The 26,633-nt window shown below is 39.4% G+C and overlaps 2 protein-coding genes across 3 annotated transcripts in view; one reads left to right on the top strand and one right to left on the bottom strand.

The window, feature by feature from the left end:
• The window catches only part of LRBA (LPS responsive beige-like anchor protein), a 400,341-nt gene that overhangs the window by 174,014 nt on the left and 199,694 nt on the right, over window positions 1-26,633 (bottom strand). For both annotated transcript variants that reach the window (XM_029960309.1, XM_018073461.2), the window contains 3 exons: window positions 15,243-15,367; window positions 7,709-7,855; window positions 4,931-5,067 (listed from right to left, as the gene is read on the bottom strand). In XM_029960309.1, coding sequence (XP_029816169.1) covers window positions 4,931-5,067; window positions 7,709-7,855; window positions 15,243-15,367 — 409 coding nt within the window. The remainder of the gene's footprint in view (window positions 1-4,930; window positions 5,068-7,708; window positions 7,856-15,242; window positions 15,368-26,633) is intronic.
• On the top strand, window positions 7-1,575 carry MAB21L2 (mab-21 like 2). Its single transcript, XM_018073472.2, has one exon. It carries the CDS (start codon window positions 43-45, stop codon window positions 1,120-1,122), a length of 1,080 nt encoding a protein of 359 aa, XP_017928961.1. The 5' UTR covers window positions 7-42; the 3' UTR covers window positions 1,123-1,575.

Raw genomic sequence — 26,633 nt, 5'->3', positions numbered from 1 at the left:
TACTGCGAGAGCCCGGTGTACAGCCCGGACCTGTGCCCCAACATGATCGCCGCGCAGGCCAAGCTGGTCTACCAGCTCAACAAATACTACACGGAGCGCTGCCAGGCGCGCAAGGCGGCCATCGCCAAGACCATCCGGGAGGTGTGCAAGGTCGTGTCGGACGTGCTGAAGGAGGTGGAGGTGCAGGAACCCCGCTTCATCAGCTCCCTGAGCGAGATCGACGCCCGCTACGAGGGGCTGGAGGTGATCTCGCCCACCGAGTTCGAAGTGGTGCTCTACCTCAACCAGATGGGCGTCTTCAACTTCGTGGACGACGGCTCCCTGCCGGGCTGCGCCGTGCTCAAGCTGAGCGACGGCCGCAAGCGCAGCATGTCCCTCTGGGTGGAGTTCATCACCGCCTCGGGCTACCTGTCCGCCCGCAAGATCCGCTCCCGCTTCCAGACGCTGGTGGCCCAGGCCGTGGACAAGTGCAGCTACCGGGACGTGGTGAAGATGATCGCGGACACCAGCGAGGTGAAGCTCCGCATCCGGGAGCGGTACGTGGTGCAGATCACGCCCGCCTTCAAGTGCACGGGGATCTGGCCGCGCAGCGCGGCGCAGTGGCCCATGCCCCACATCCCCTGGCCCGGCCCCAACCGGGTGGCGGAGGTGAAGGCGGAGGGCTTCAACCTGCTCTCCAAGGAGTGCTACTCGCTGACGGGCAAGCAGAGCTCGGCCGAGAGCGACGCCTGGGTGCTGCAGTTCGGCGAGGCCGAGAACCGGCTGCTGATGGGCGGCTGTCGGAACAAGTGCCTCTCGGTGCTGAAGACGCTGCGCGACCGGCACCTGGAGCTGCCCGGGCAGCCCCTCAACAACTACCACATGAAGACGCTGCTGCTGTACGAGTGCGAGAAGCACCCGCGGGAGACCGACTGGGACGAGGCGTGCCTGGGGGACCGGCTGAACGGCATCCTCCTGCAGCTCATCTCCTGCCTGCAGTGCCGGCGCTGCCCCCACTACTTCCTGCCCAACCTAGACCTCTTTCAGGGCAAACCCCACTCGGCCCTGGAAAGCGCTGCCAAACAGACCTGGAGGCTAGCCAGAGAAATCCTCACCAATCCCAAAAGCCTCGACAAGCTATAGGGTTAACACCCCCGCGCACAAAAACTCGCCCTCCGTAAACAACAACAGCGCCTAAAAAACTTTTTATTTAACGCGAACGACGACGGAAAGAGGCGGCGAAAGACAGGCGCCCCCGCACCCCCCCCACCCACCTGCAGCTCGGCCTTTAAAAACTTGCCGACGGTTTTCCCGGCATAAACTCTCACCGCCTTGCACGGAAGAAAGGAAGAGCCTCTCCTCCCGTCCTCCAATGTGAATTTTTAAAATGTCACAAAAAGAAGCGATCGGACTTTTGCAACTTCAAAACGAAACCCGAAAGGTACATTTTCCAATCCATGTATAGTCCTTTTCTTATGCTCTCTTGTTTGCCTGAATGTTGTCACCAAGTGAAAATTATTTAACTATATGTACAAATCTCCCTTTAAAAAAGTTTTACTGATGTTAAATGTATTTCGGTGCCAAGGTCAGATTATGTGCCCCACAACTGACTTGTTGCAAATAGTAATAAAAATATTACTTTAACTTTAAGCTGACTTTTCGTGAATGGTTCTTAAATTCAGGAAAGTAGATTCTTTCTGAACCTCAAAAGTAAATTTTTTAGTAGAAACGAAAACATGAGATGTAAAGATAGTCTAAACGCGACACCTAGCCCAAGCCTTAGCCTGGCATATTGACTGACGTTTTCTAAACTTCCCTTTAGTTTCCATCTACCGAAAAAAAAAAAAGAGGGCATCTAAGATTAAAAAATCTTATATATTCTGTAGTTCAGAATGTGACAACATCTGCTATATTTCTAGTACCTTAAACTTCCATTCTAAATTTTCTGAATCTATGGAGCATCGCACAGAAGCTCGCCACAATTTAGTCAGAATTGGAGCATGCCGTTTCCCACCCTACAGTCGTCACCTTTAATTTTTTTCCTTAAAATTTTTTTTTTAAATTTCCCCAGTAAATCTCAAGCGCTGCATTTTGTTTTAAAAATTCATTGCTGTTCACTTTCGCTTTCCAGAGCAAACGCGGTACCCCCATTTGACTTAGACACGAGGGAAGTATAGATCTACCCTGAATAATTAATGCGATTTAGAGTAACCGGTCGATATTTTTTTTAAACAAACATTTGTTTCCCCCAGATTTTTAAGTACAGCATAAAATCGCACCTCAGCATAGTCAGACGGGGAGATAAGCAGGAACCCGTCAGGATACCACCCGATCCTACACCGGCGCCCGGGTGCTCTCTGCCGATCTCCTTCCCCGCCCGAGCCCCCTCTGCCAAAGCCAAAGAAAATCTGCTTGATTTCCCGTAGCGATTTCGCTTTAAGATTGCTAAGGACGACTTGGAAATACTGGCAGGATTTTTATCGGGAACGCACTGCTAAGCTTTAAAAACGTTAGGATTACCCGCTCGAGCCGCCCGAAAAATTGCCGGCTCGGAGCATTTCGAGCAAGTTTTCATGTCCTTTCGGGAGCAAGGGGGAGGTAAAAATATGTAAATTCTCGCCCCAAAGGACTACTTTCGTTTCTTTTTGGACGGATCCGGAAAGAAAAACCCATTCCAACATTAGCTGCTTTTGCCCTTAAGTTAAAAACGAAATTATCCCTTGCGGGAGGAGCCCGGGAGATGGAGCGGGGTGCGCGGAGGCGACCCCGCCGCCGCATTCCCGGCCTCTCCAGCCCCGGCTGAGCTCCGCAAGCCTCCTGTGGAGTCACCAGAGCGCTTTCCCCCAGCGCTGATCCTGGATCGCCCGGCAAAACGGGCTTAGCCCACGGGGCTACCCTTTCCTTCCCATAACAGCCCCGAGCTCGCGTGTAAACTGTGATCGTATCGCTGCCGATGCTATCGCTACGTGAGGCAGGTTTTCCTTCAGGAACTTGTCACAATGTTTTCTTTTCAGTAGTTTAGACAAATATACAGGGAACTTAAATTTATCAAACAAATGAAGCCTCATTAATTAAGCAGGCTTGCTGAGCTACAGCGGATTAGTTGTTTGGGTTTTGTTTTTTTGTTTTGGTTTTTTTTTTTTTTTTCCAAGGGGCATTTTCTATAGCAGCTCCAGTCACCGCTATCAAGGTACATTGACTTCAGCAGAGGGTGGGGCAGGGAGGTGTTAATGCTTGAAAACAAGCTGCTTTGTAACCTTACTTGGTTTTTAAGATAAAATTATGCAGATTTTATTTTTAGCCCGCCCCCCCGACATTACAAAAGGTCTTTTTTAAGACCTCCAGCTAAAGTAACAATGGCAAGCAGAATATAAGAGTTGTAGCCAGTATTTCATATAACCAACTCCTCCCGTTATAAGAACCCAAATAAAATCTCTCAGATGTAGAATGAAAGATACAGTCAAGCCAAAACAGAATGCCTGCTCATAGTTAAGAAAAAAAAACACAAACTAGCAAATACTCAAAAACAGGAGAAAAGAAAGGAGGATGAATATATATATGTTGTATGTCAATGCTCCCATAAAACATGTAACAGGAATAGTAAGAATTAGTAACTGTACTCAAACACTCTATGTGCTAAACATGGTAAAAAATGTAGAATAATTCAGATCTGTAAGACTTTTCTCATGCTAATGCATTACAAAGCAGAAGATTTTAGATGGAAAACGCAATACAGTAACATATCAAACTGACTTTACAGTTTATATTTATATTCTTTTCACCACTGAGTGTTTTTCAGTTTTGGTGGTTTTCTTTTAGTTAAACATAATGAAAAGAGGAAGTATTGCAAAATTTTAAGAACTATCTCATACTTGAAATAATTTCCAATATATTTCAAAAATACTTCAGGACCAAAAGAAAAGTTAAATCTCATTTATGATATCACATAAAAATCACAATTCTAGTTAATTAATTATATTAAAATCTAGCTCTAACAATTTGAGAGCATTGCTTTTCAAAATAAATTTATTCCTTGATAGGATTTGATAATCCCAGCTTTCCAACCTAATGTCATTTTTAATACAGATACAAGCAATTTACTCAGTAGGAACAAAGAACTGAACTGATGCTTAACACACAAGCTATTCTCTACAGACAAGCAGAAAACCACTACTTCTTCCAATAGTAGCCTTCACAAAGAAATTATTACCTTGTTTAATATTAAGTAGATATTTAAAAAAACAAGAGCCACAACTGTGCTTAAGTTGGGATGCGAGAATATTTACCATTTGCCTCATACTTTTGAAATGCTGCTGTGACACTGCAGAAAACATTCAAGTGCACCCTTATTAAGCTAATCGCAAAATATATTCCCTTTGAAATTGGAATTCTATCGAAGGTTACTAATTTTAAACAAAAGCAAATTGGAGCAAGTAAAGTTTGTGGAAATTAGCAAGTCAGTTCAGAAACGTATTTCAGGAGGGCAATTATGTTTTCTACCTAGGCACAATAAATAATAACAGGCCCCGTAAAATCTTCTATAGAATAATACCACAACTTAGGAGAGTAGGAAGTTTAGCACTACCTTACATTGCCATCACACAAAATCAGGAAAGTAAAACAAAGCATTTGGGCTAAAATGCCTCCTTGAACTTTCCAGTATTCACACAGGCCTGTGATTCAAGATGTCTTTATTTAAGACATCTCCCTGGAGCTTTATTCACAGCAAGCTAATTAACATTCAAGTAGGGGCGAATCGTGGGAGGGGGAGAAAAAGGAGAAGGAAAGGAGGTGTCACCTATGTGAAGTTCAGTAACATATATGGTCAGTCACAAAGTTATTAAAGCAGCAACACTGCAGACCAATAGAGGTAAAGGAAGTCGAGTGAAGAATTAAAGGTCTTGGGTAATTTGTCATCATCTCTCAGAGCTCAGGGTCAATGATCTCTTACCTTTGGGTCGATTTTCTTAAAACTAGGATCTTCTTCATCCACCTCAAAGTAGAGCTCAGAAAGAGTGATGGAAAGAGTGCCTTTCACTACTACTGAGGGTGCCACAAGCTGAGCTGGTGTGCTGAGGGCAACTGGACCTGCCAAAGCCGGAAAACACCAACAATGTTCAAACTGAAAAGAACGCGAGTGCAAATTATTTGCTTTTCAAGCCAAGAACATTAAAATAAAGCAAAGAGTATAGCTCTTCCTTCAAGAGCAAAACTCTTTTTATCCTGGAAAAGAACATATGTAATAGATTTGCAGTGTCTCTGTGCTGCTGAACACTGAAGCAGCTACAATTGCAAACTGCTGCATACATTATACAGAGCTGGCTTTAGCATGGCAGTATTTAGCTTTTACTCAGACATGTTTTTCCTTCTGAGAAACTTATAGACTTGCATACCTTCTGTTATATACAATACAGAGAGTGCACACACAAACACTTGAAATCTTACTGTCTGATGTGTTCTTTAGTCACCGGAAAGTTTCCATAGCTTTTCACCAAGATGAACGTAGCAGTCAAGGCTCAAAGTTGTCTAACTGTAAAGTGTTCCCTCATGGATGCTAGAAATCTATTGTTAAGGTTACACAATGTTATAGAGCCTAAAGTAAAATGTTTTAAAGATGCTTTTGATTCCACTTTAAATATTGTTCAAGGAATCCATACAGTGTTAGTGTAGCTCGGGGACTGTGGGAGTAAACAGCTGGAGGGTTGGTTTCCAACTGAATGAATTTTTATTGGAATAATCACATCTCCACAGGGCTTATCACAGGGACAAATCAGACTACTACTGAAAACAATAGGTTCAGCATAGATCTGACAATGCAGAACCTATTATATAAACTAACACATACAGAAAGAAAACAGGTTAGGTTTGTCATCCAGCTGATTAAGAGGTAAGGAAATGAAGTTATTCGGCTGCAGTATTATCTGACTTTTGCAAAGCAGTGGAAGAAATTAAATTGACACAGATAATTTTGTTTTAATAAAGCATCTATAAAGGAGGTACACACGTTCAGGTAATCAACGTGAGAATAACTGACAAAAAATTCAGATGAATTGTCATTTCCATCGATTGTTAGGAGGGTGATGGTCCTTAATCTCGCATCAATCTCAATGTGTGCCACTAGGACAAAAGAAGAGATGCTCTGCTGAGATCAGAGCAGCTTTGCCCTCTATTCCCAATGTACAAATACATTGTGTTTGCAGATGGGCATGAGATAGCTGTGGAACTGCCATGATTTCCCAAAGCTCACCCCCACAAATGGATGAAATAAGCAGCTATGTGTTCTTTTGCTGTCTCCCTTTGCCCCCTGTACATTAGCATGTAATCCAGAGGAGAAATAACATTTTTTCAATCACTCGCAGACATTCAATTACAGGGCAAGCAGACAGCTGCAGAAGCTGGGGCAGTCCAGGTCCTGTAGAAGACCCCTGACAATTTCCACTTCATTTCTAACCCACACCACTTTATTAGTGAGGATTACTTCTTAATCCTATTGCCATTGTCAAGATTATATAATTAAACTCCCCTTTCACCTCTATTACAGTATGAATGTATTACTCGAACCAATGAATGAATAATAGAAGGAAACATGGAGAAGGCTGTTGAGAAGGAAGCTCATTGTAGGGAGTGAAAAATAAAAGATTTCTATACAGAAAATGCCATTGCATCATTCTCCTGTTAATTTATTTTACTTTACTCTTCCTACGCAGGTTTTCTTTATTCATTATGCTGCATTTTTAACTTTGCTTTTTTTTTTGGTTAATTAAATGGAATGGAATGCAGTTCATGGATAAGCAAAATGCCAATAAATAATCATTTTTAGCATTTTCAGTGAATTATATGTACAATACGTATCAATGTAAGATTATACTACTAGCTTCTACGGGAACCAGAATTATCCAATAACTGACAATTCTCTCCAAAGTAAATGTACATAAGATACCAGAGGAGAAGCAAATGAACACAGAGAAGTTTGCGTTTTCCTTGTAAAAAACTCACATTCCTCAAATAACAACGGAGAAGCTTTATAACTCCCAGTCCCTGAACCACTGCTTACTCCAGTTTTCCATTTTGAAATGTACAGAAATGGATCCACTGCACTCAGATTGCAACATCAGCAAAGGCTGCATGTGACTGTGTAAAATTAATTAAGTTCAATGACCTGAAGTATTATTTCTCCTTCTTCAGAAAAAAAAAAAAAAAGTGAAGTCTAATAAGACTACGGTCTGTGGAGAAAGAAGAACTTCAATGGGGGAACGTCTAGGGATTTAATGGAGTTAAATCCAGTGAGTGTAAAAATCCTTCACACTCAAGTAAATAACAAATATGTACAATTTTACAGACTCGGGAAAAATATTAGAGGTCTCAAAACCCTTTAATTACAGACGACTTGCCTAATTGTCCACTAGGTCTAACGATTTGAGTGGAATGAGATCAAAAAACAAAGAAAGCCTGTTTCAAGGTAGAGTTACTTTCTTTAAGGGGGGTTTCCTAGAATATGGACATTTACTGCAGAAGCAAGGAGGTTATATAAGTCAGAAAGACTTATATAACAGAGAGTGCACAAACACTCCTCAAATGCACAACTCTCCTCAAATAAACCTCAACGGCCCGATCATGGGAAGCAACAATTTATCAATGTGTATCCCAAATCACGACTCACTGCAGAGACTGGGAGATCAGAACTTAAACAGAAAACAAGCTGAGGAGAAAATCAGATAGGTGAAATTACCTGTTAAGTTCTCCACTTCTCTTTCCTCCATGAATGACATGATATCATCATCGCCTTCCAAGAGAATCTCACTTTCTGAGTTCTGGTTTCCTAAAACTTGACTCTTGATGGACTGCTTTCCTTTAACAAGTATATCCTCATTGGGACCTGAAATGAAAGAGAGACACATTGCTGTCAGTCAGGTCTCAGAGGCAGCAGTGACAAAGGAGTGTAATTTTTTTTTTTCTTTTATGAAAGTTCAGGAAGAAAACTGTTTAGGACTAGTTGTGGAAGTACCTGTCTTAATCCTCTAATGTTAGGACACATCTAGTTTTAATCCTATTAAGCCTGCTCAAAATTATCCAGTGCTCTCTGCAGCGTTTAACTCTATTTCAAGTGTTTATGACAGAGGGGAAAAGGACACAGCGGATTCCCTTCCCCTGCAGCCTTCCCAGGGAAGTGGAGATGGAGGCAGGTCCCGACTGCCCGGTGTGTTAACCTGACTCCCAAATCCATGGTTCAAGCACACCGGACCACCACTGGGATGGAACTGAGCACAGCCCAGGGGGCACAAGGTGAAGGACCGTGCCCTGCGGGCCGGGAGCGGCGAGACCCTCCCGAGGGCAGCGCAACAGGCGGCCCCTCGGCGGGAGGGAAAGGGAGCCGGGGAGGGGGCGGCCCGGGGGCTCTCCCACAGGGCTCCCCCACAAGTCGCCCGGCCCCACTCCAAGCAGGGGCTCCTCCCGCGGCATCCGGCGGGAAACCCCCCGGGAACGGGGAAGGTGAAGGGGCGCAGGCTCCGGCCCCGCCGGAGCTGCAGCCCTCGGATTCCTCCCGCTCCCATTCGCGGCGCGGTCCGCCGGGAGCGGCATGTGGATTCTGAGGGGAGGTGGCGTGTGGGGAGACGAATCTGCCCCAGGATCGCGGCTGGAGGCGCAGAAGAGCGTGCACCTGCTTCCAAGGGGCACAGCGCTCCAGTATCACGGGGGCATTCCTGGGCTCACGTCGGGATTTTCGGAATGGAAGAGAAGTGAACGAGCAGCTCTGGATGGACTCGGAGCGCCTGTTTCGCCCCGTACACCGTCACGGGGCAGGGAAATGTGTCACCGCCGTGCCCGGGCAGCGACACCCCCGCCCCGCACGGCCCCGGGAGCGCTGCTGCGTCCAAACCGGGTCTATTTAAACTACAAGCTCCAAGCAGCAGCAGAAAGAAAAAAAAAAGAAAGAAAAGAAAAAAAAAAAGGAAAAGAAAATAGGGAAAAGAGAAAAAAGAAAAAAGAGGAAAAAGAAAAAAAAGGCAATAAAAACAGGCAATTACTTGCTCTACATGTAAATTATCTCTTGCTGAGGTAAATGCCAAAATACAGCAGTCTATGTGTTGGGGTTTTTTTTTCTTTTTTTTTTAAGGTGAAAATAAAAATACTGTGTCTTAAAAGATACATTGAGAATACCCATGGCACAGCCGTGTTTGAAAAACATTCACCAAACAAATCAGGACCAACTAACTTCAACACACTGGTTGCTGCTCACTCTGATTGCTGCCACACTTGATTTGAAGCTCTACGGGCTTACTCTAAAAATATGTTAATCTGCAAACATTTACAGAAGGCAGCAATTCCCCGGTGGCAATACAAAAAGTTTAAACTGTTTAAACAAATACATGCACATAAATTGCAAATAATAAAACTTTTCAATTACAGAAAAGTAAAAAAATCCAATCACCACCAAAAAAACACCCAAAAAAAACCAACCAACAAAAAAATAAACCCTAACAATAAAAAACCAACCACAACAACACAAAAAACTAAATGACCAAATACCCTGGTTTTAGTTTAGGCCTTAATCTTACAAAAAACAAAAACAAAATCAAAACAAATCCCAAAAACAACAACAAAACCCAAACAAAAAACCCCACCCCAAACCAACCACACAAAAACACAAATAAAAGGAAATTTAACTTGCCATACAACATGTATGGCATGTATGTATGATCCTTTCTGCCTAACTGCCATTTGTAAACAAGCCTTAAAAAAAATTACTGTAAAGCTTTAATTGCATTGTACGAACACAAATTTTACTTTCTTGCAAAATGTGCTCATGTAAATAATGATAACTTGAATTCTGGAGTTGTTCAATGTGAGTCGAAAACCTTCTTGTCATGGAAAATATGCGGCTGATATTTAGGAAGGTTTTCCTGTAATTAACTCCCCCTTGAGGATTTTCAGTTAGCAGCAGTAAAATTACCATCAGTGTACTAACACACACCACATGCACTCTTACTCACTGCCCTACCAGCACTGTTAAAGATCAAAAAAAGTAAAACAGAACAAAACCACCTCAGGATGAAGTCCAAGATAATAAATTCTTTTCTTTTCCTTTTTTGGGGGGGTCCTTTTTCTTTTAATGAAGGCAAACTATACTTGTTGTTTCAAAAACCCCATCTGCACTGTACAGACCTGCCATTTTTTGCTTCCTCTACTAGAGTCTGTGTTATACTGAACATGCTATTTCAAACTTGCCCTCTGCCTAGTCTCATTTAAGACTGAATTTAGAACCAAAATCAAAACTCAATACTTTTATAGTTAGCACAACTTGTCCATAATGCTACTATGTCCTTCAGTCTTTAAGAAAAAATAAAATCAGTACAGCAACTTTCAAACCAAAGATGACTGGATAACAGAAGTACACACCTCTTACCTTGTCTTTTTCACTTACTCAGATTTTATTTCTTTCCCGAATTAATGATATTATACTGATTAAAAAACATACATCTTACGTAACTGCCTTTTTAAAAAGAGATTTTAGAGCATAAATTCTTTTAGTCCGCTTTTGTAAGTTTTTGTCATCTCTTTGTACACGATGTTAGCTACCCACACTTCCTGACGTGCACAAAACGTGTGTACACACAGGCACAGGAAGATGTAGGGCCTGTCTACCCGCCTGCAAACTAGCTACTGGAAGGCAATGAGACATCACACTCTGAACTAGAATCTGCTTTTTCTGTACTGACTTGAATAAAGCACTACATCTGCAACCAACACACACAGGCTCGTGTGAGTATCTGCACAGAACACAATACATTCCACATGGATTCACCTATTCTTCTGTAGATAAATGCACTTACGTAGGTAGGCCACAGTCCAGTTCTCTCCATGTATTTACTGATCAGAGTCACATATGACAAAGCACTACATCACGTGACATACTCAGTTCCCACACATACACATAGGGATATCACACTGGATTTCATATTTCAGGTCCCAAACCCTGCTCTGCCTTTTCCAACCTAAATCACTCTCTGCCAGGCCTGCCTATTGTTGGGGAGACTGGAGCTTCTGGCTCCAGCCCTGCAGATCTAAGCACACACACACACCTTTTCAGGATCAAGACCTCAAGGCATGGCCTGTGTATCACACTGACCATAACAGCCTGCTGGCACAGTATTAATCTAGCACAGCAATTTCATTATTATAATTCATTAGTGTAATTCCATGCAATCCTTCCCAAACCTCTCTGTAAGACTCAGCTTCTTCAAGTAGCTTTTTGCAAACAGATCTCGGCATCTGCAGTGGGTTGTATTTATTCCAGTTAAATCTCTGGAACGTTTGGGCGTAAAAATAACAGTTTGGCTTACGCTGCTGACCAAGCTTAAGACATTGCTAGAATGACACATTGTTTTGAATTGTCTGCCTACATGCAAACTACAGTTTTTAAAAGCAATTTGAGAAATAAAGTATCCAAAAACATGATACAGAAGTTACTGCGTTTTTTTAAAGACTGGTAAATATACTAGGAAAAGCAATTCAAGGAAAAGGTACATTAAAAACCCCCTACTATATATATTTTTTTTAACAAAGGGTTCCCTCTAGTCTTCGCATTTATTTAAAAAGATAACAATGGAAAAAACAGATTTCTAAAATATTATTTTTAGGACTTCTTTTTCATCCCTTGAGTTGAGGCAAATAAAACTAACCAGTCGACTGCAATACTTGAGGTGACCAGCTGCCAGTCCTTTGCAGTCACAAAGCCCTGAACTCCACCTATTGCCTTGATGGAAATGCTACAGGCTGTCAGACTGTTTTAATCCCCCTCTCCTCAAATTTTTTAACAAATGTCAATTAAAAAACACAATAAATCACTGGTTTAAAAATCTCGATAAGGTATTTTCTATCAGCTAAAGATTCTCTCATAAAGTCTTGCATTTGGGGGTCAATTTAAAAATACCAACAGGTTTAAAGTACTCATTTTTTTCACATTTATATAAGTATTTTGGTTCTATTTCTGAACAGTAGGTGAAAGGGAGAATAGAAAAGAGTTAACTCTTTCCATCCCAAACTTTCTACCGAACCACCTTCACCTCTCTTTCCTCTCCTCACAATACACTATTAGACTGACTTTTACAAATAGCCAGTTCGGAAGGATCTTTTTTTTTTTTCCTCCTCCTTTGAAAAATTACCTAAAGCCTTTTTTTCCCAAGCAAGTTAATGTGAACTTGGGAATGGCAATTAAATTGTCAGAATTAAAAAATTTGTTTTTAACTAGAAGGTAGCCAGAAGTATAGTCATGGGGCTGGTATTGATTGTCTGAACAGAGAACATTAGTCTTCAGGTATTTATTCTGCCACCTCTGCACCAGAGGTTCTCCTTCAAATCAAATCAATCCCTGGAAAAGATTGGTTCTTGCTACTAAGACACATAACTAGGCTGCAACAGAGCTGATTGTTGTTGTTCTCCTCAGGTTTTACTGAACAATATTTACTGGGCTTCTGATTGTTTCTGAATAATTTTCACAGTTGCAAATTGGGATGACTCCTACACTGTGAGCTCTCTGGGGTGGAGAATACAGCTGGCTGTATTTGAAAAATACCAAGCAGTTGATAATGTTTACTTTCTAATGAAAACTGTGCTAAAATCCATGTTTTCAAGTATGGTCATTGCAATAGCACTTTTCCAATATTTATGCATTATTTTCCCATCTCCCTTCTGGTAAAATCCCTTAAGTCTAATTTTAGGCTTTGGTCTGTTATGTTTTGAGAAAACCTCAAATAGGCAGTAGGGAACCTTTTACACATTATCTAAAAATGCTTTTGCTTCAGAGACATGTAAAATTAATTGAAATGGAATAATTAATGATAAATTATTGATATGAAATCATAACATACTGGAGAAAATATTCTGCGAATCCTAGGGATATCTACATCATGAAAACAGGGCCCAAAAGTCTGACTGCAAAAGATCTGAAAATAATCAGATTTTCTGACATGAAACTGGTTAATATTAAAAGTTTATAAACACTGTTCGGAAAGAAATAGACCAAGTGACCACTCCAGTAGACCTTTCTGACAACTATACCTTCTGAGACTCAGTTCCCCCCTCCAAGCCAAAACAAAAACACCACACCAAAAAAAACAAATCCAAAATGAAACATTAAAAACCCCAACTACCTATGCATTCCTATACATTATCTGTAGTTTCCAGTTGAACTTGAGCTTGTGTTTTGGTCATCTATTTACACCTTGCCAGTGGAAGGGCTTGGAACAAGACAGTTGCATTTAAACACACACCCAGGCAGATAGCAACTATCTATATTTTCAGAAGTCACATTAAATAATACTTAAGGTAAACTAGAATATTCACTGGATAGTTGAAGAAACAAAATGACAACAGATAACAAATGCAGTATGCATTTAAATTTTGGATAAAGGAAACTAAACATAATAGAAGACTGCTAAGGATGTCAAAATCTGAACAGAAAGGCAGACAGAAAACGATTAGCTCTATTTAAATTACCAGGGTTAGCTACCAGCCATGCCTATGAAATAGGGCTACTTTTATTCAGTCTTTCTTTGTATTGACAAAAATTGTAGTCCTGTCAATTACAAACTGAGTATGAGCCATAACCCTTGAAATATAGAATGGATTAGTGAAAATACCACAGTAGTGTGAAACAAAAAAAAATTGCATCACCGTGTGTTTACTTATGGAAGAATTAGTTATGCAAATATAAATATTTTTCAGTAAAAGTAAAGATACTTTTAAAATTTTGATAAACAGTTTAAAGACCAAATATGAAAATATAAGTAGAATACATAAAACTGCAACAAGATCTATTGACTTTAAAGGACCCACAATATTAAAGGGGGGGCAGTTGTTGTTTGTCCGCCGAGTATTAAACAGAAAAAAATCGAGTGCCCTTAAAGTCCATGGCTTAGAAACAACACCCACTATTAAGAACAACACGCCCCAAAGCAAAAAATGGGTTAATTAATTCTACATCTTGTTCCTCTTTCTATAGTCAAAGATGTAGGGCTCTACAAACATTGTTTTCAGATCACTTTATTGACTATTCTCTGTACGGTCATTTATTTTAGAGGACTGATGTCACATTTGGCATTATATCAGCTGACATATTGTAGACATTTTCTTCCAGAAATGGCTCTTTAAGGCTGAGTGCAAGAGGTTAAGATGCCTGACAGAAACTAACTTTACAACAGTGATGTTCTTCTATATTCACACAACAGTCTTTATAATTTTAAATTAGCATAAAGTTTATGCCTCCACATATAATTTGTGTGTATGTATGCAGTAATTCACAACCTAAAAAAGAAAAAAAAAAAAACAACTAAATTTAAATTATTCTGCTCCATGACATATATCTTCAAGGTGAAGGGTACTCAGCTTTAAATATAAGCAAATTATTTTTAAATACAAGAAAGATTTTTCCATCTTATTAATGTATTCATTAGACTGCAAAATCATAAAATTCTATACTAAAACTCAAATTTCATTAGTTTGGGGTGTGGTTTTGTTTGATTGTTTATATTTTTATTTACTATAGAATTCTCAAACTGAGAGTATTTACAAAACTCAGTTTTGTAAACTCATTCTCTTCTAGAACAGACATAGCAGACGTAACTGAGAGATCCCTGATTAGAAGATGGGAAAAAATCCTGGAAAAAAAAAAATCTCCTATTTTAAATCACTAAGTAGAAATCATCATTACTGTTTTGCTTCTTGAGCAGTAACTCTACATCTCAGCGTTTGCTACTATTTATTCCATATCAAATTCTTGTAGAAAAACTAGAGGACTTACACATAATCAAATATCTGTGCAGTTTAACTTCTAATATACCCGTAATGATAGGTAGATAAGAGCCAAGGCTCACTGAAATAATTGCTGTGGATTTCTGACCAGGAAAGTCCTTCTTCTGAAGTTACTAAAGTATAAGTAGGTAATTTACAAGGAAGTGTGTCCACGGATTAATGGCAAAATTGCATCCACTTTTCTTCTGCTTAGCAAAAACTGTATTTGCAAACCTGGCATGCAAAGCATGCACAAGGTGCCAGCCCTGCTAAGACGTAACGAGGGGGCTTAGCAAACACCAACAGTGCTTATATGAAGTAATCAGTTTAGCCTCGTATCGAACACGAAATGCAATGACAGAAGCCTTGGATTTGGGACCATTTCCCAGCCTTCTCACGGGAGGGAAGGTCTAGTCTTTGCCACCACGTACTGTAACCTGCCGCTGGTGGCAAGCGGCAGATTTTACACTGACCATGCTCTCCGGCTGCTTTGAGCGTCGCTTCAGGATGTGTCGATCCGAGGGGGTTACGCACAAATCGTCGCCGGCGCCGCAAGTCATCTTCCCAGTAGTCAAGGCGCCAGAACTCACGAGGACGACTACAATGAAACAGAGGAGCCACATATGTTAGCAATTATCAAACAGCATGGTAGCGCTGAATTTCTGCATAAAGCTCTCCTTGTTTGCGCTGCTTTCGCCTTTTTTTTTTTTAACCTCCCCCCTTTCTGCAATCTTTTACTTAGGTATGTCCTTGAAAATAACAATATCACCTTCCAGTCTAAGGAACTCCTTTCCCTTTTTTCTTGGAAGGTGAAATGAGCACTAAATACATCATTTTGAAATGAATTGCTGACAGTGTGATCAGTTTCCCCACACTCTAGTGGCATGTGCTCCGATTTCAGCCTCATTTCAGCCTCAGCAGGGCACCTTTCTCACTGACTGCATTTATAAACCAGAATAGGGAAAAGGCTATTATAAATATGGTATAGCATTACCTATATTAATCAAAGTCTGTCCCCCTTCATTTTTCTTCCTAATTTGTGCCTTTTTGCACAAGGTCAGTAAATCATGCCATGAATTCTTGGTCCAGAAAGTGTTAACTTTAATGAATACCTCAGTTACATGGTTATGTATGTGATAATAAAATATTACTCTGTTTAGATGTGCAGGAATTTAATTAAAATAATCTCTTAAAATATTCATTACATTTAGCCCCTGAGGCTTAGAACAACACGAGAAAATGCATTTCTTTTCCATTTACTGTTTTTAAATAAACCATTCCAGGAGAGTGAAACAGCAATCTATTTTCAAGCAAATCAGATTGCATTTCTGGTTTATGTAGTTGTGTTTTTACATTTAATTAAAAACTACATGTTATGATGTGTAATAATTGCTACATAGAAGGCATACTTTTAAAAAATTACATCTAGAAAAGGTTATACCAAATTCATTATTTTCCATTGTACGTTCCAAATATACGTAGATCTTTTTAATATGGTCATATACAAGTGCCAGTTACTATCTTGTTAGATGATCATGAATGAATGCCACTGTGAAACAGTATTTTAGCCCAGAGAATGCATAAAAAATGCCAATTCCAGGTATAGCAAATAAACAAACAGCAAATGCCTGAGGCACAGAAAGCCATGATATCCTGAAAACGTGTACGCCCAAATTAAATAACACTGATTTTGTTTGTTTACATAGCTAGTATTAAAACAACAGATGAAAATGCATATAAATTCCATTTCTGATCCAGGAGCTAATAGTAGGTATACCTGCCAACACTGACAAGTGAATAGCCAGAACTAATTTACAGATCACAATGTTAAAAAATACTTGGTATCTACATTCCTAGCTTTGAGGTTTAAAATGAGTTTTATTTAAGGTAAATCAAGGTTTCAAACGTAGTAACAAAGCCAAAATGATTTGTATAATCCTACTCTCAAACACAATTTGTAGACATTAAAAATTCCAACCGAAAAAAAATTTCATAAAAATGGAGACTGTCTTTGCATTCTTCATTAAAATCCTGTGGTTTTTTTTAACACCAAAGAAAAGGTAGTGCTAATCTTCATCTGTCTGATTTCTTAATTCCAGCAAAATACTGAAGTATTGGAATCAAATTCCCCAGTATCATATTTTCACACTTAGCCTGTATTACAGTCATGCTGAAATTGGAACGCTCTAGTTGTAAAACCCAATGATTTTAGAATAATTAACCAAAGAAAAATTATAAAACACAAGAAGCTACGGGTTTATTCAAAGGTCGATTAATAACTTAAAATTCTCCACCAGTGTTTATAGAAAAAAGGCAGAACACAGCTGGCTACGTGCATGCCTTTGATAGTCGTAGAGCACGGAGAGGCACTTCATCATTCTGCCTTCCTACATTTATCTGTTAAAATTATTATCAAATATCAGCCAGGATGCAGTCGTGAATCACAGCCTGCTCCTCGTCTTCAGGGGACCGATACAATGAGGGTCTATTCATCAGCGTGGCAATCGGCACGAGTAATTAGTTCCCTAGACTGAGATCCCCTACAAAGCTTATTTCAGTCGGCACCGCAAACATATGACAACGAAAAGCTAATGGAAGCCTCTAAAATTTGTTAACCTCTTCTGCCATCAATCCTTCTGGTATTCTGCGCTACGGTATTATGCAAAGATGGTAAATTATTAATTTGTCATTCATCTAGCTTTCCACAGTTTTGATAGAATTAAGTGATGCCATTCTTCTGGATAACAATTGCAATTACAGCACATCACAAAACTATGCAAAAAATTATTAGGACAGTAGGTAACAGTGATGAGGCATGAAGTATTATCCTGAAACATAATACATCTTTAGTCCCTTACTTTTATTTTTAGTTCAGCACAGGAAATTTGCATAGGGTTCTATCTCCTTCACCTGTGCACTGATTATTATAAACAAATACGTATCAGCTATTAGACTGTGTATTTGAGTATTTGTAACTACTGGCAACCACTGCATTATAAGATTAAAAAAAAGTTATCTACTCTCTACACATAGAAAAACATGCAACAAAAGCCTACAAAGCCAAAAACAAACACCAATGTTGACTAATTCTTATAAGTGAGCCATTTTTGAGAGCAGCTACTGGGAGAAATGCATATTAGAACCAATTTAAGCCAGTGTATTATACAGCTACTCCAGAACACTACCTTACTGGTAAGATCAATTAACCACTGCAGTCCCATCCCCAAAAGGCAATATTGTACCACACAGACTTTATACCTCTGCAGCTAGGGGGAGACAGACATAAATATTGCTCTGATTTGGGCAGAACTGACTGCTGACAGACTGAAGGATTATGAAGCAGAGGATCAAGGAAGCAGATTTTGGAAACAGTACAGCAGCAAGGGCTACAGGGGATATATGACAGCAGAAGTTCCCAGCCCTACAATAAAGGCTGCCATATGGACTAAAGGTGCTATATGGACTGGATCGATGAACATAAGTACTCAATTAGTCTAAGTGCAAGAGTAAAGTTTCTCAGGGGATCAGGGATTTATGAATTATAAATCACATGATTTGCATGGATTTGGCAGGGCCCCCTATAAATGGGATGCACAGTAATTAGTGGTTCCTTAGTAACAATATTGACTGAATAGAAAAAAAGCTTTTATATTAAATGTTTTGTTCAAATAGTATAACTATTATATTGCTTTCTTTTTCAAACAGTTTCCCAAATTACCAGGCTATGTACTCAGAATTGAGATAAAACTTTCCTCTCAGTTCCATGCAACTAACTTAACTGCTAAAATTGCACAGAGATGAGATTAAATATAGAATGTTTCCTGTGTCCTCAGGACTTTGTGTCTTGAAAAAAAAAGTCACTTCACTTTGGCCAATGGGAAAAAGCATGAATGCTTACTTATCTTCACTCCAGGAACAAGAAACCAATTTTCCTACCAGTTTCAAAGATTTAAGACAATTGGAGACAAAACATATCAACTGCTGTATTACTTTTATTATGGTGTTAGAGCAAAGGAATTTTAGTCATGGGAATTACCTACTGGTCCTCATACACTGTAGATTTAAATTGAATCTAAGCAGTACCAGAGAAGGACAATAGGATCATGCAAATGCTGTAGAATCACTTCTTGTAATGTCTTATCTATTGTGTATTTCAAGATACTCTGCTACCCCTAAGACACCAGAAAAGAAACAGTCAAGTAAATTAGCGTGGTTTGTAAAGGTGCTGTGTGAGGTGGGGAAGAGGAAAGAAAATGTAAACCTACAAAAGCAATAGTTTGAGAGGTCCTAGTTCTGTACAGGCTACCAGTTAGCTGAGAACAGATTTTAGCACACCACAGAAGTCCCCATTCAAATCCTTAGATTAGTAGCAAATAAACGAACACAGCACAGAAAAGAGAAACAAAGAAATTGAAAGAAAGGCAAAACAGTACAGTGTTACAGAAATCATCTGCAGAGACAGAGGATGACTGGAGCTCTAAAAAAAAAAAAAAAAAAATCTATCTAGAAGGCTATCTAGTCTCAAGGGCAAGAAAAAACACTTCCACGAAAGGCAATTGCAACAAACTTAAAAGCAGATAAACCTATGCGAAGATACCAAGATAAATTTTCAGATTACATACTCCTCCTTGGAACTCTGACTGTAGAGTTAAGCAGGTGAGTCAATCTCTGAACCTAATCAATCCTTGGTCTCTCCACTAAGACCATCAGCAAGGCAATCAATCCCTGATGACAATTTCTAAGGTGTAACTGTTCAAACACGGGCTAAATTAATGTCATAGCCAAAAACAGAGCAGCAACACCACTTATTCATCAATAACAACAGGAAAGGTTTGAAAGGAAACAAGAAAGACGGCGGCTCTGTGGTTTCTCTATCACCAACTGCATGACTACTACAACTTCCAATTAAAGTTTGTTATGCACTTCAGTCACAATAGCTCATCAAATGCAGAATATCAGGTGTTCCTTCTAAATTACACATAAGAGCAATCATAGAATGCAAATAGCAATGCACGATTTTAAAGAAAATATATGTCAGATTATTTTAATGCTGTTCAGGAACATTTCTTGGTCTACATCTAGATAACTTTTGCTTCCATGTAAAATGCTCCAAGAACTCAATCCAGATATCTCCTGTGGGGATACACAAACATTTTTTCTTGGAAAAAAAAAGGCAAAAAAAAGGTAAAAGTAAAAAAAAGAAGCAGCAATAAGCATTTCAGATTTGAATCAAAGAATCATAGAATGGTTTGAATTGGAAGGGACCTTATTAGAAATCATATAGTTCTAACCTCCCTGCTGTGGGCAAGGACACCTCCCAATAGACCACATTGCTCAAAGTCCTGTCCAAACTGGCCAGGAAGGTTTCCTGGGATGAGGCATCCACAACTTCTCTGGGCAACTTGTGCCAGAGTCTCACCAACCTCACAGGAAAGAATTTTCTTCTTAATATCTAATCTAAACCTGTTCTGTCAGTTTGAAGCCATTTCCCCTTGTCCTATCACTATATGCCCTTGTAGAAAGTTCATTTCCAGCTCTGTCATAGCCCCTTTAGGTACTGGAAGGCTGCTAGAAGGTCTCCTAGTAGCCTTCTCTTCTCCAGGCTGAACAGTCCAAACTCTCTCACAGCCTTTGCTCATAGGAGAGGTGTTCCAGCCTTCTCATCATCTTGGTTGCCTCCTCTGGACTCGCTCCAAACAGGTCAATGCCCTTCCTGTGCTGGGGACCCCAGAGCTGGATGCAGCACTGCAGGTGGGGTCTCACCAGAGTGGAGCAGAGAGGTCTGCTGGCCACCCTGCTTTTGATTCAGTCCAAGATACAACTGACTTTCTGGGCTGCAGGTGCACATTGCTGGTCATGTCCAGCCTCTCACTCACCAGCACCTCCAAGTCCTTCTCGGCAGGGCTGCTCTCAATCCATTCATCCCTCAGCATTGATTTGATTGCCAATTCAAAGAAAGAAGTGCTGAAGTTCTAAAAAGTACTGCAGAAATTTTGGTGAAGTGCCTCCAGCAGACTGCAGGGCATCATGTTAAGTAAGAGGCTGCTTTATCTTGTAAATTGAAATCCATTGTATTTTCATACAGCTGGATGTCCAGAATATTAACTAAAATCTCTCATATTTTGCATGTCAGTAAAATGCAAGGTATGTTCCACTAACTGACTCAATAAAATGCAATTGCAGAAAGCAAGTAAAACATTTTCTGAAACCCTTCAATATTCTTGTAATGAGCTTTCACAAACTTTGATCTAAAAAACCAAGTTACACTAGAGCACACAATCAGCATACTACTACGTTTGTAAACATTAATCTAAAAAATGTTTTATGCACATCTAGATGTATTAACAATTTGTAACATGATCAAAAATATATAACATACTTTGGAAAATAAAACATTGACCTTAATGATGGTAAACCAAACACTGAAGATGTAACTTAAAAAGCAAGTTCTCAGCAGCACTACCAAGTTCAGCATTTCCTAGAGAGATACCATGCACAAGTGTTTTCCATGTGGTAAATCTAAATTAGAGTACCAGTGCAGTAGGGAAAAAGAGTTTTTCAGTAAATAAGGTTCCTGATCTGATTCCCACTTTACCTGTATTACCAAAGCACACAGGAAAAGGTTTGATTAGTATCAAGTCAAAGTTGCAGCTAAAACATTACTTGGCCTGACACACACCAATGTGTGCATTTCACAGCACTTCACTCATAATGTACCTACTTCAGAACATTAAAGATTAATTGACTCCTGATAAGTGCATTGAGATCTTTGGAAACACTATCTACATTACCTATACTTTTCTTCGATGGCAAAATCAGTTACGGTTCTATTCTCTCTCCCTCACTCAGCCTTCACATAAGCATTTGTGCAGCCACACTAAACTGAATGACAGTAACTATCTGGGATTGTTAGAGTTCATTGGTTTTATTCGGTTTTATATCAGTAACCTGTTTACTCTGCAGCCTAACCAGCAACTGTGTAACTAAAAATATGGGAAAAAAAATGTACAGGTGTGAGAAAGAAAGGAAGGGATGAGGAAGAATGTATTTGATATCAAAAAAGACATATCATGTAATCGTACTCTAATATTAGCAGTCTCTGCCTTCTAATGTTATCTTCGTTTTCCTCACACATAAACATTCATATCCCATAGTTTCAGGATACAGACTTCCACAAATGGAAATAACTGAGTATCCTTAAGAGAAAAACATCATGCGCAGGCCAGCTCTTAATCTCTGCCACAGTCATTGCTGTAGTAACAGGAACTGGTCATAATAAAGGCCCAAGGCCACTGAGTACAACTCCCTTGGCATAATATCAATTATGCAGAATGCTAATGTAATGCATTAAATCAGCAGAGCCTATTTACTTCTTACCCTTTTCCAAGAAAACATTTAGCTTTGTCTACACAGGTGTGTGTGGAGAGGGGGTTTCTTGTATTTGCAGGAGAGTAGTGCCATTCTTCTTTACATCTTTCAGAAGAAATAGATGTAAAAAGCAGGCTATGAACTTCTGGCACAACGTCTGCATGGACTTAGCACAGAACTCTGAGGAACTCTGCACAGCAGGTAGGGGGCCTTTGTACAACTTAAACCTAAGGTGCTTCCAGTGTAGAGGAAAAGATGCGAACGTCAGTAAGGGAAGTGTGTCTTCAGAGATGTTTTTTCATGCTATTTCCCCTCATAAACAAGACAGTACAAACAGCACAGATCTGTAATTCCTAGATTTGAATTTTCAAAACTCGTAGAAATGCTGTTTGTATGCTTTTATACAGTAAATACTTACGATATTATCTCTTTGTCTCAACCACCTATTTATTAGGCAACGCAATTCCCTGCCCAGGCCTCCAGATCTCAGTGTTTTCATGGAATCATACCAAAAATCTATTCCCACCTAATAAGCATGCAAACAAAACTAGAGAAACAATGCCAATTTCAGGTATCACAGAGACTCTTTTCTGCACTGACAAGCTTTGAATTCCTCATTTAAAAAGCAATCCAGAAAAAAATGTTGACTATAAATGTTTCAGTCTCCCTCTACACATTATAAAGCACTGTGTCAGGGAAAAGACAAGCCCACCTTTAAGGTGTTGCTGTCCTAGATAATGGTGTTATTAACCTCCAGTTTAAAAACAGTTCTGTTTATGTATGCTCTTCTTTGATCTTTATTAACCCCTTGGTGGCTAACCCCAGCTTTTTGGAGGAAGCATTCTTTGAAGTGCTGGCATTCCAGGGCACACTGATACTTCAAAGAGGGCTCACTTAAGTACATGGTACAGTACTAATCATGTATTCTGCAACCATTATCTTATCTTAGACTGATCTTATTTTGATCAGTCTAAAATAAAACTGCACTTTCAAAGATGTCACCTTAACATGTTCAATTTGTGTTGCATTTCTGTCAAGAATAATTATAAATTAACTGAAATGAAAACTACTCCACTTTTCTACCAGAAGTTAACATGAAAACTTTCTTCTGGCTTTCAGCAAAAATTAGTTCAGACATGATTCAGACATGGAAGAATGAATGTATAGCAAATTTGCAGCTGGATGCTTTGGCTTAGTTGCTCATAAATCTTCGCAGGTCTCACACATCCTACACCTGATTACAGTCAACAACATTTGTTTTTCAAAGTAACTATAGTTCACAGAGATCCATAAACCACTATTCATACTGAAAATAACAATAACTACCATAATATACAAAAAATAGGTATACACTGCATCTCATTAGAGGGTTTTTTTGCTGTTCCTCTGATAATGAGGAAATTTAGTCAGCAGTACTTGGTCATCCCTTCCTTGCCAAAATGAACAATGGAATATAAGAATAAAGGTTCAAGGATATAATATGATGAAGGAGCCAGCTCAATCTCTATCTGCTTAGCCATTCCTGCTGGTTCTGGTGCTTTTACCTTACGCACACGCATAGGAAGTATCTATGCACTTTCTCACTAATTACAGCATCAGCAGATTTTCTGTGAGGTTTAATGTGCATTGAAATATTATAACTCAGAGTAATTCTTTCAGTAGCTTGAAATTTGAGATCATAATCTTTCAGCATTTGTGGATATATGGATCAACTTTTGACCAAAACAAGATAATCTGCTCAGTTCTGTTATTTTGTTTGTACATTGTTCTGACCCCAGAAGTATTAAACACAGGAATTACAGCAAAGCTTTACCCCAAAAAATCTTGGATTTGACCTGGCCCAAACATTTCAGCTTCACTACCATCTTCTTTAAAAGAAACAGGATGGAATCACATTCCCATATATCTACACTTTAAGAGCTGTGCCTAACCTGTATCCTTTTTTTATAGTTCTCTTAACAGCTGGATACTTTTCTTGCTTCCATAAAAATGTAATAGTGCATCCCTCTGATTGAACAAATACTTTTCTGCTCTATGTTCTTCTACAGGAAGTTAATTTTTTTTCTCTTTTGTATATATATTTTTAGAAACCTCTGAAAATTGGGGGGGGGGTGTTTGTTGGATTTTTTTTTGGAGTTTTTGTTTTGTTTTTCATTTGATTTAAGTTAAAATCACTATCTATTAACTAAATCAACTCAGCAATTCAACAACCACCACAGAGAGAAGGTTTTTTTAACACAGAATAATAAAGAGAAGACCGACCTCCCTGAGGTCTCTAAATGCCTACATATCAAAAATGCATATATATATTTTATCTTTTTATTGTGGACAGAATTTGAGTGCATCTGGGGAGATAAGCAAACTCCCCCTTCAACCTCTTGCTTAATCACAAATCAATTTGAACATACTTGTCCCTCTGCTTTAAATTATGTTAGGTGGAACAGGCAACTCTCTCAGGTCCACTGCATGTTTGGCCTCTGTTAAACAGCATTTTGGAAAAGGTATTATCAATTCAGTTTGTAGGTTAGGATATTAAAGCCTTAGAGACATGCAACTTGAACATTACCTGCATTTCTCCTACTCTTTGATAACTAAAATCAAAGCTTACAAAAAAAAAAAATCCCAACCAAATTCTAAAAAAATCAAGTATGATTTGATGTGAAGACTAACACTTCTGTCCAAGATTTAACTCAAGATTTAAAATCCGAGGAAGGCAAAATGTGGGAAATGACTTCATTGTGTGATGATTGCAGAAACACATGTAAGAAAGAGTTCAAATAACTGCAAACATTGTACCACGCTCTGAGACAGGAAACAATAAGCACAAGGCAGCAAGACCACTAAGAAGCACATGGAGCAAGACTCCTAAGTGTTACCATACTAGCACAGAATACTCAGGAAACAACAACAGGACTCAAATACCTTTAAAAGGGTTTAACATAACAAATATATTTCACCCTGCAAACTGTCTCTAAAAATAAAAACAGAGCACTGAATTATGATGAAGCACCCTTTCCCGGACCACAAAGAGAATATTGTATTTACTGAAGGTTTAAATAAAGGAAAAAGTAGCCTGGAAACACACCTTCTCTTCCACTATATGTGATCAACAAACCAGGAGATAAAAGGCTGGCAGTTAATAGGCACTGCAGAGGAAGGCAAGTTCAAAACTGTCACCTGACGGAGTCTGCATGTGAAGATGCTGCCTGTGAATTGCCCTTGGCAAGGTGGTAACCATCAGCTCACACCAAGTCCTTTACAGGACATGTAAAGAATACTGTTGCACAGTCTGCAAGAACTCTATGTAGAACAGCACCAACACTATACACAGAGGATGGAGAAGCAGCAGAAGGTACAGATGTTAAGGTCTAGACAGGTAGGAAAAACATGTCCCAGAGTGGGGAGCTGATGTTGGAGAATAAGTTAAAAAAAGTCAGTCTCCATTTGGAAAGCTTAAAGTGTGTATTTGGGGCTCCTGTAAAGAGGTAGGGAGACACTTCATAATTGTTTTTTTCTGAGCACAACCATCACTGTCCTCCTATATTTGGATAAATATGGTATTATTTTATGCCTGATTACTCAGTGCTAATTTGAGCTCACCTAAATATCTGCAGCTTTAATTACACCTCCTATCAAAACTAGCTTAAGCTACTGAACTGCCTCGTGAGATCCACTGATGTCCCATGGGTCACAAAGGTTCTGAAGATAGTTACCAGCCCCCTCCGAAAAGAGGCTACATTAATAAAAGAGAAGTGCAGAAGCTGTCCTTATTATTGTAATAAAAGTTACCAAAGGACTACTTGCAGTAAAGCCTGAGCAGTTGTTAAGAGTGCTAAACCACCCAAGGTTCTTTTAATATAGTAATATTTAAGGGCTTAGTCCAGGATAAAAGCTTGCACATTGACACATCAGAAACCACTGAGAAGATGTAAACCTCTTTTCTATAGCTACTTTGAGAAATCTAGCAACAGTTAACTTGGTAATGAACACTTGGACTGAGCAATACAAGAGACATGGTAATATTCTCTCCTCCACATAGCCTTGCTTTATGCTCAAGACTAAGAGTGTTAGCATTTAAATCCAACATTACAGAACATCATTGATAACAAAGACTCTAAAATAAAAGCTTAAGAAGCAACAAACCAGGAAATGTTTCCCGGTTCATTTCAGTGATTTAAACATGACACCCACAACTTCTTTCCCGTCTGTGTCAGCATCCACAGAGACACATGTTTAAAAGACAAAGTTTCTTCTTCAGGGGAGCTATTAACTCTCTTGACAAGGCTTCCAACTTCTCCCTCTTTATCTAGCTATTCCTTTACTTGTTTTTAATTCACAAAAAAAAACCCAAAACCCTCCAAACCAAACCCCACCAAAACCAGACAACCACACACCACCAAAAACAGTAGGAAAGCCAACAAACCTCTTTAGGCTTTTTCCTGACATGGAAACAACTTTCTCAATATTAAGCAGTGCTTCTCAACACAGCAATCCCA

This window comes from Manacus vitellinus, unplaced genomic scaffold (genome assembly GCF_001715985.3).
Source record: "Manacus vitellinus isolate BGI_N305 unplaced genomic scaffold, ASM171598v3 scaffold_0_pilon, whole genome shotgun sequence".
In the NCBI taxonomy this organism is placed as follows: Eukaryota; Metazoa; Chordata; class Aves; order Passeriformes; family Pipridae; genus Manacus; species Manacus vitellinus.
Note: the sequence above shows the minus strand (reverse complement) of the source record. Positions and strands in the feature narration are given on the sequence as shown.

Excerpts from the sequence above, each read along its gene's own strand:
- MAB21L2 (XM_018073472.2), top strand. The coding sequence starts at position 43 with ATGATCGCCGCGCAGGCCAAGCTGGTCTACCAGCTCAACAAATACTAC.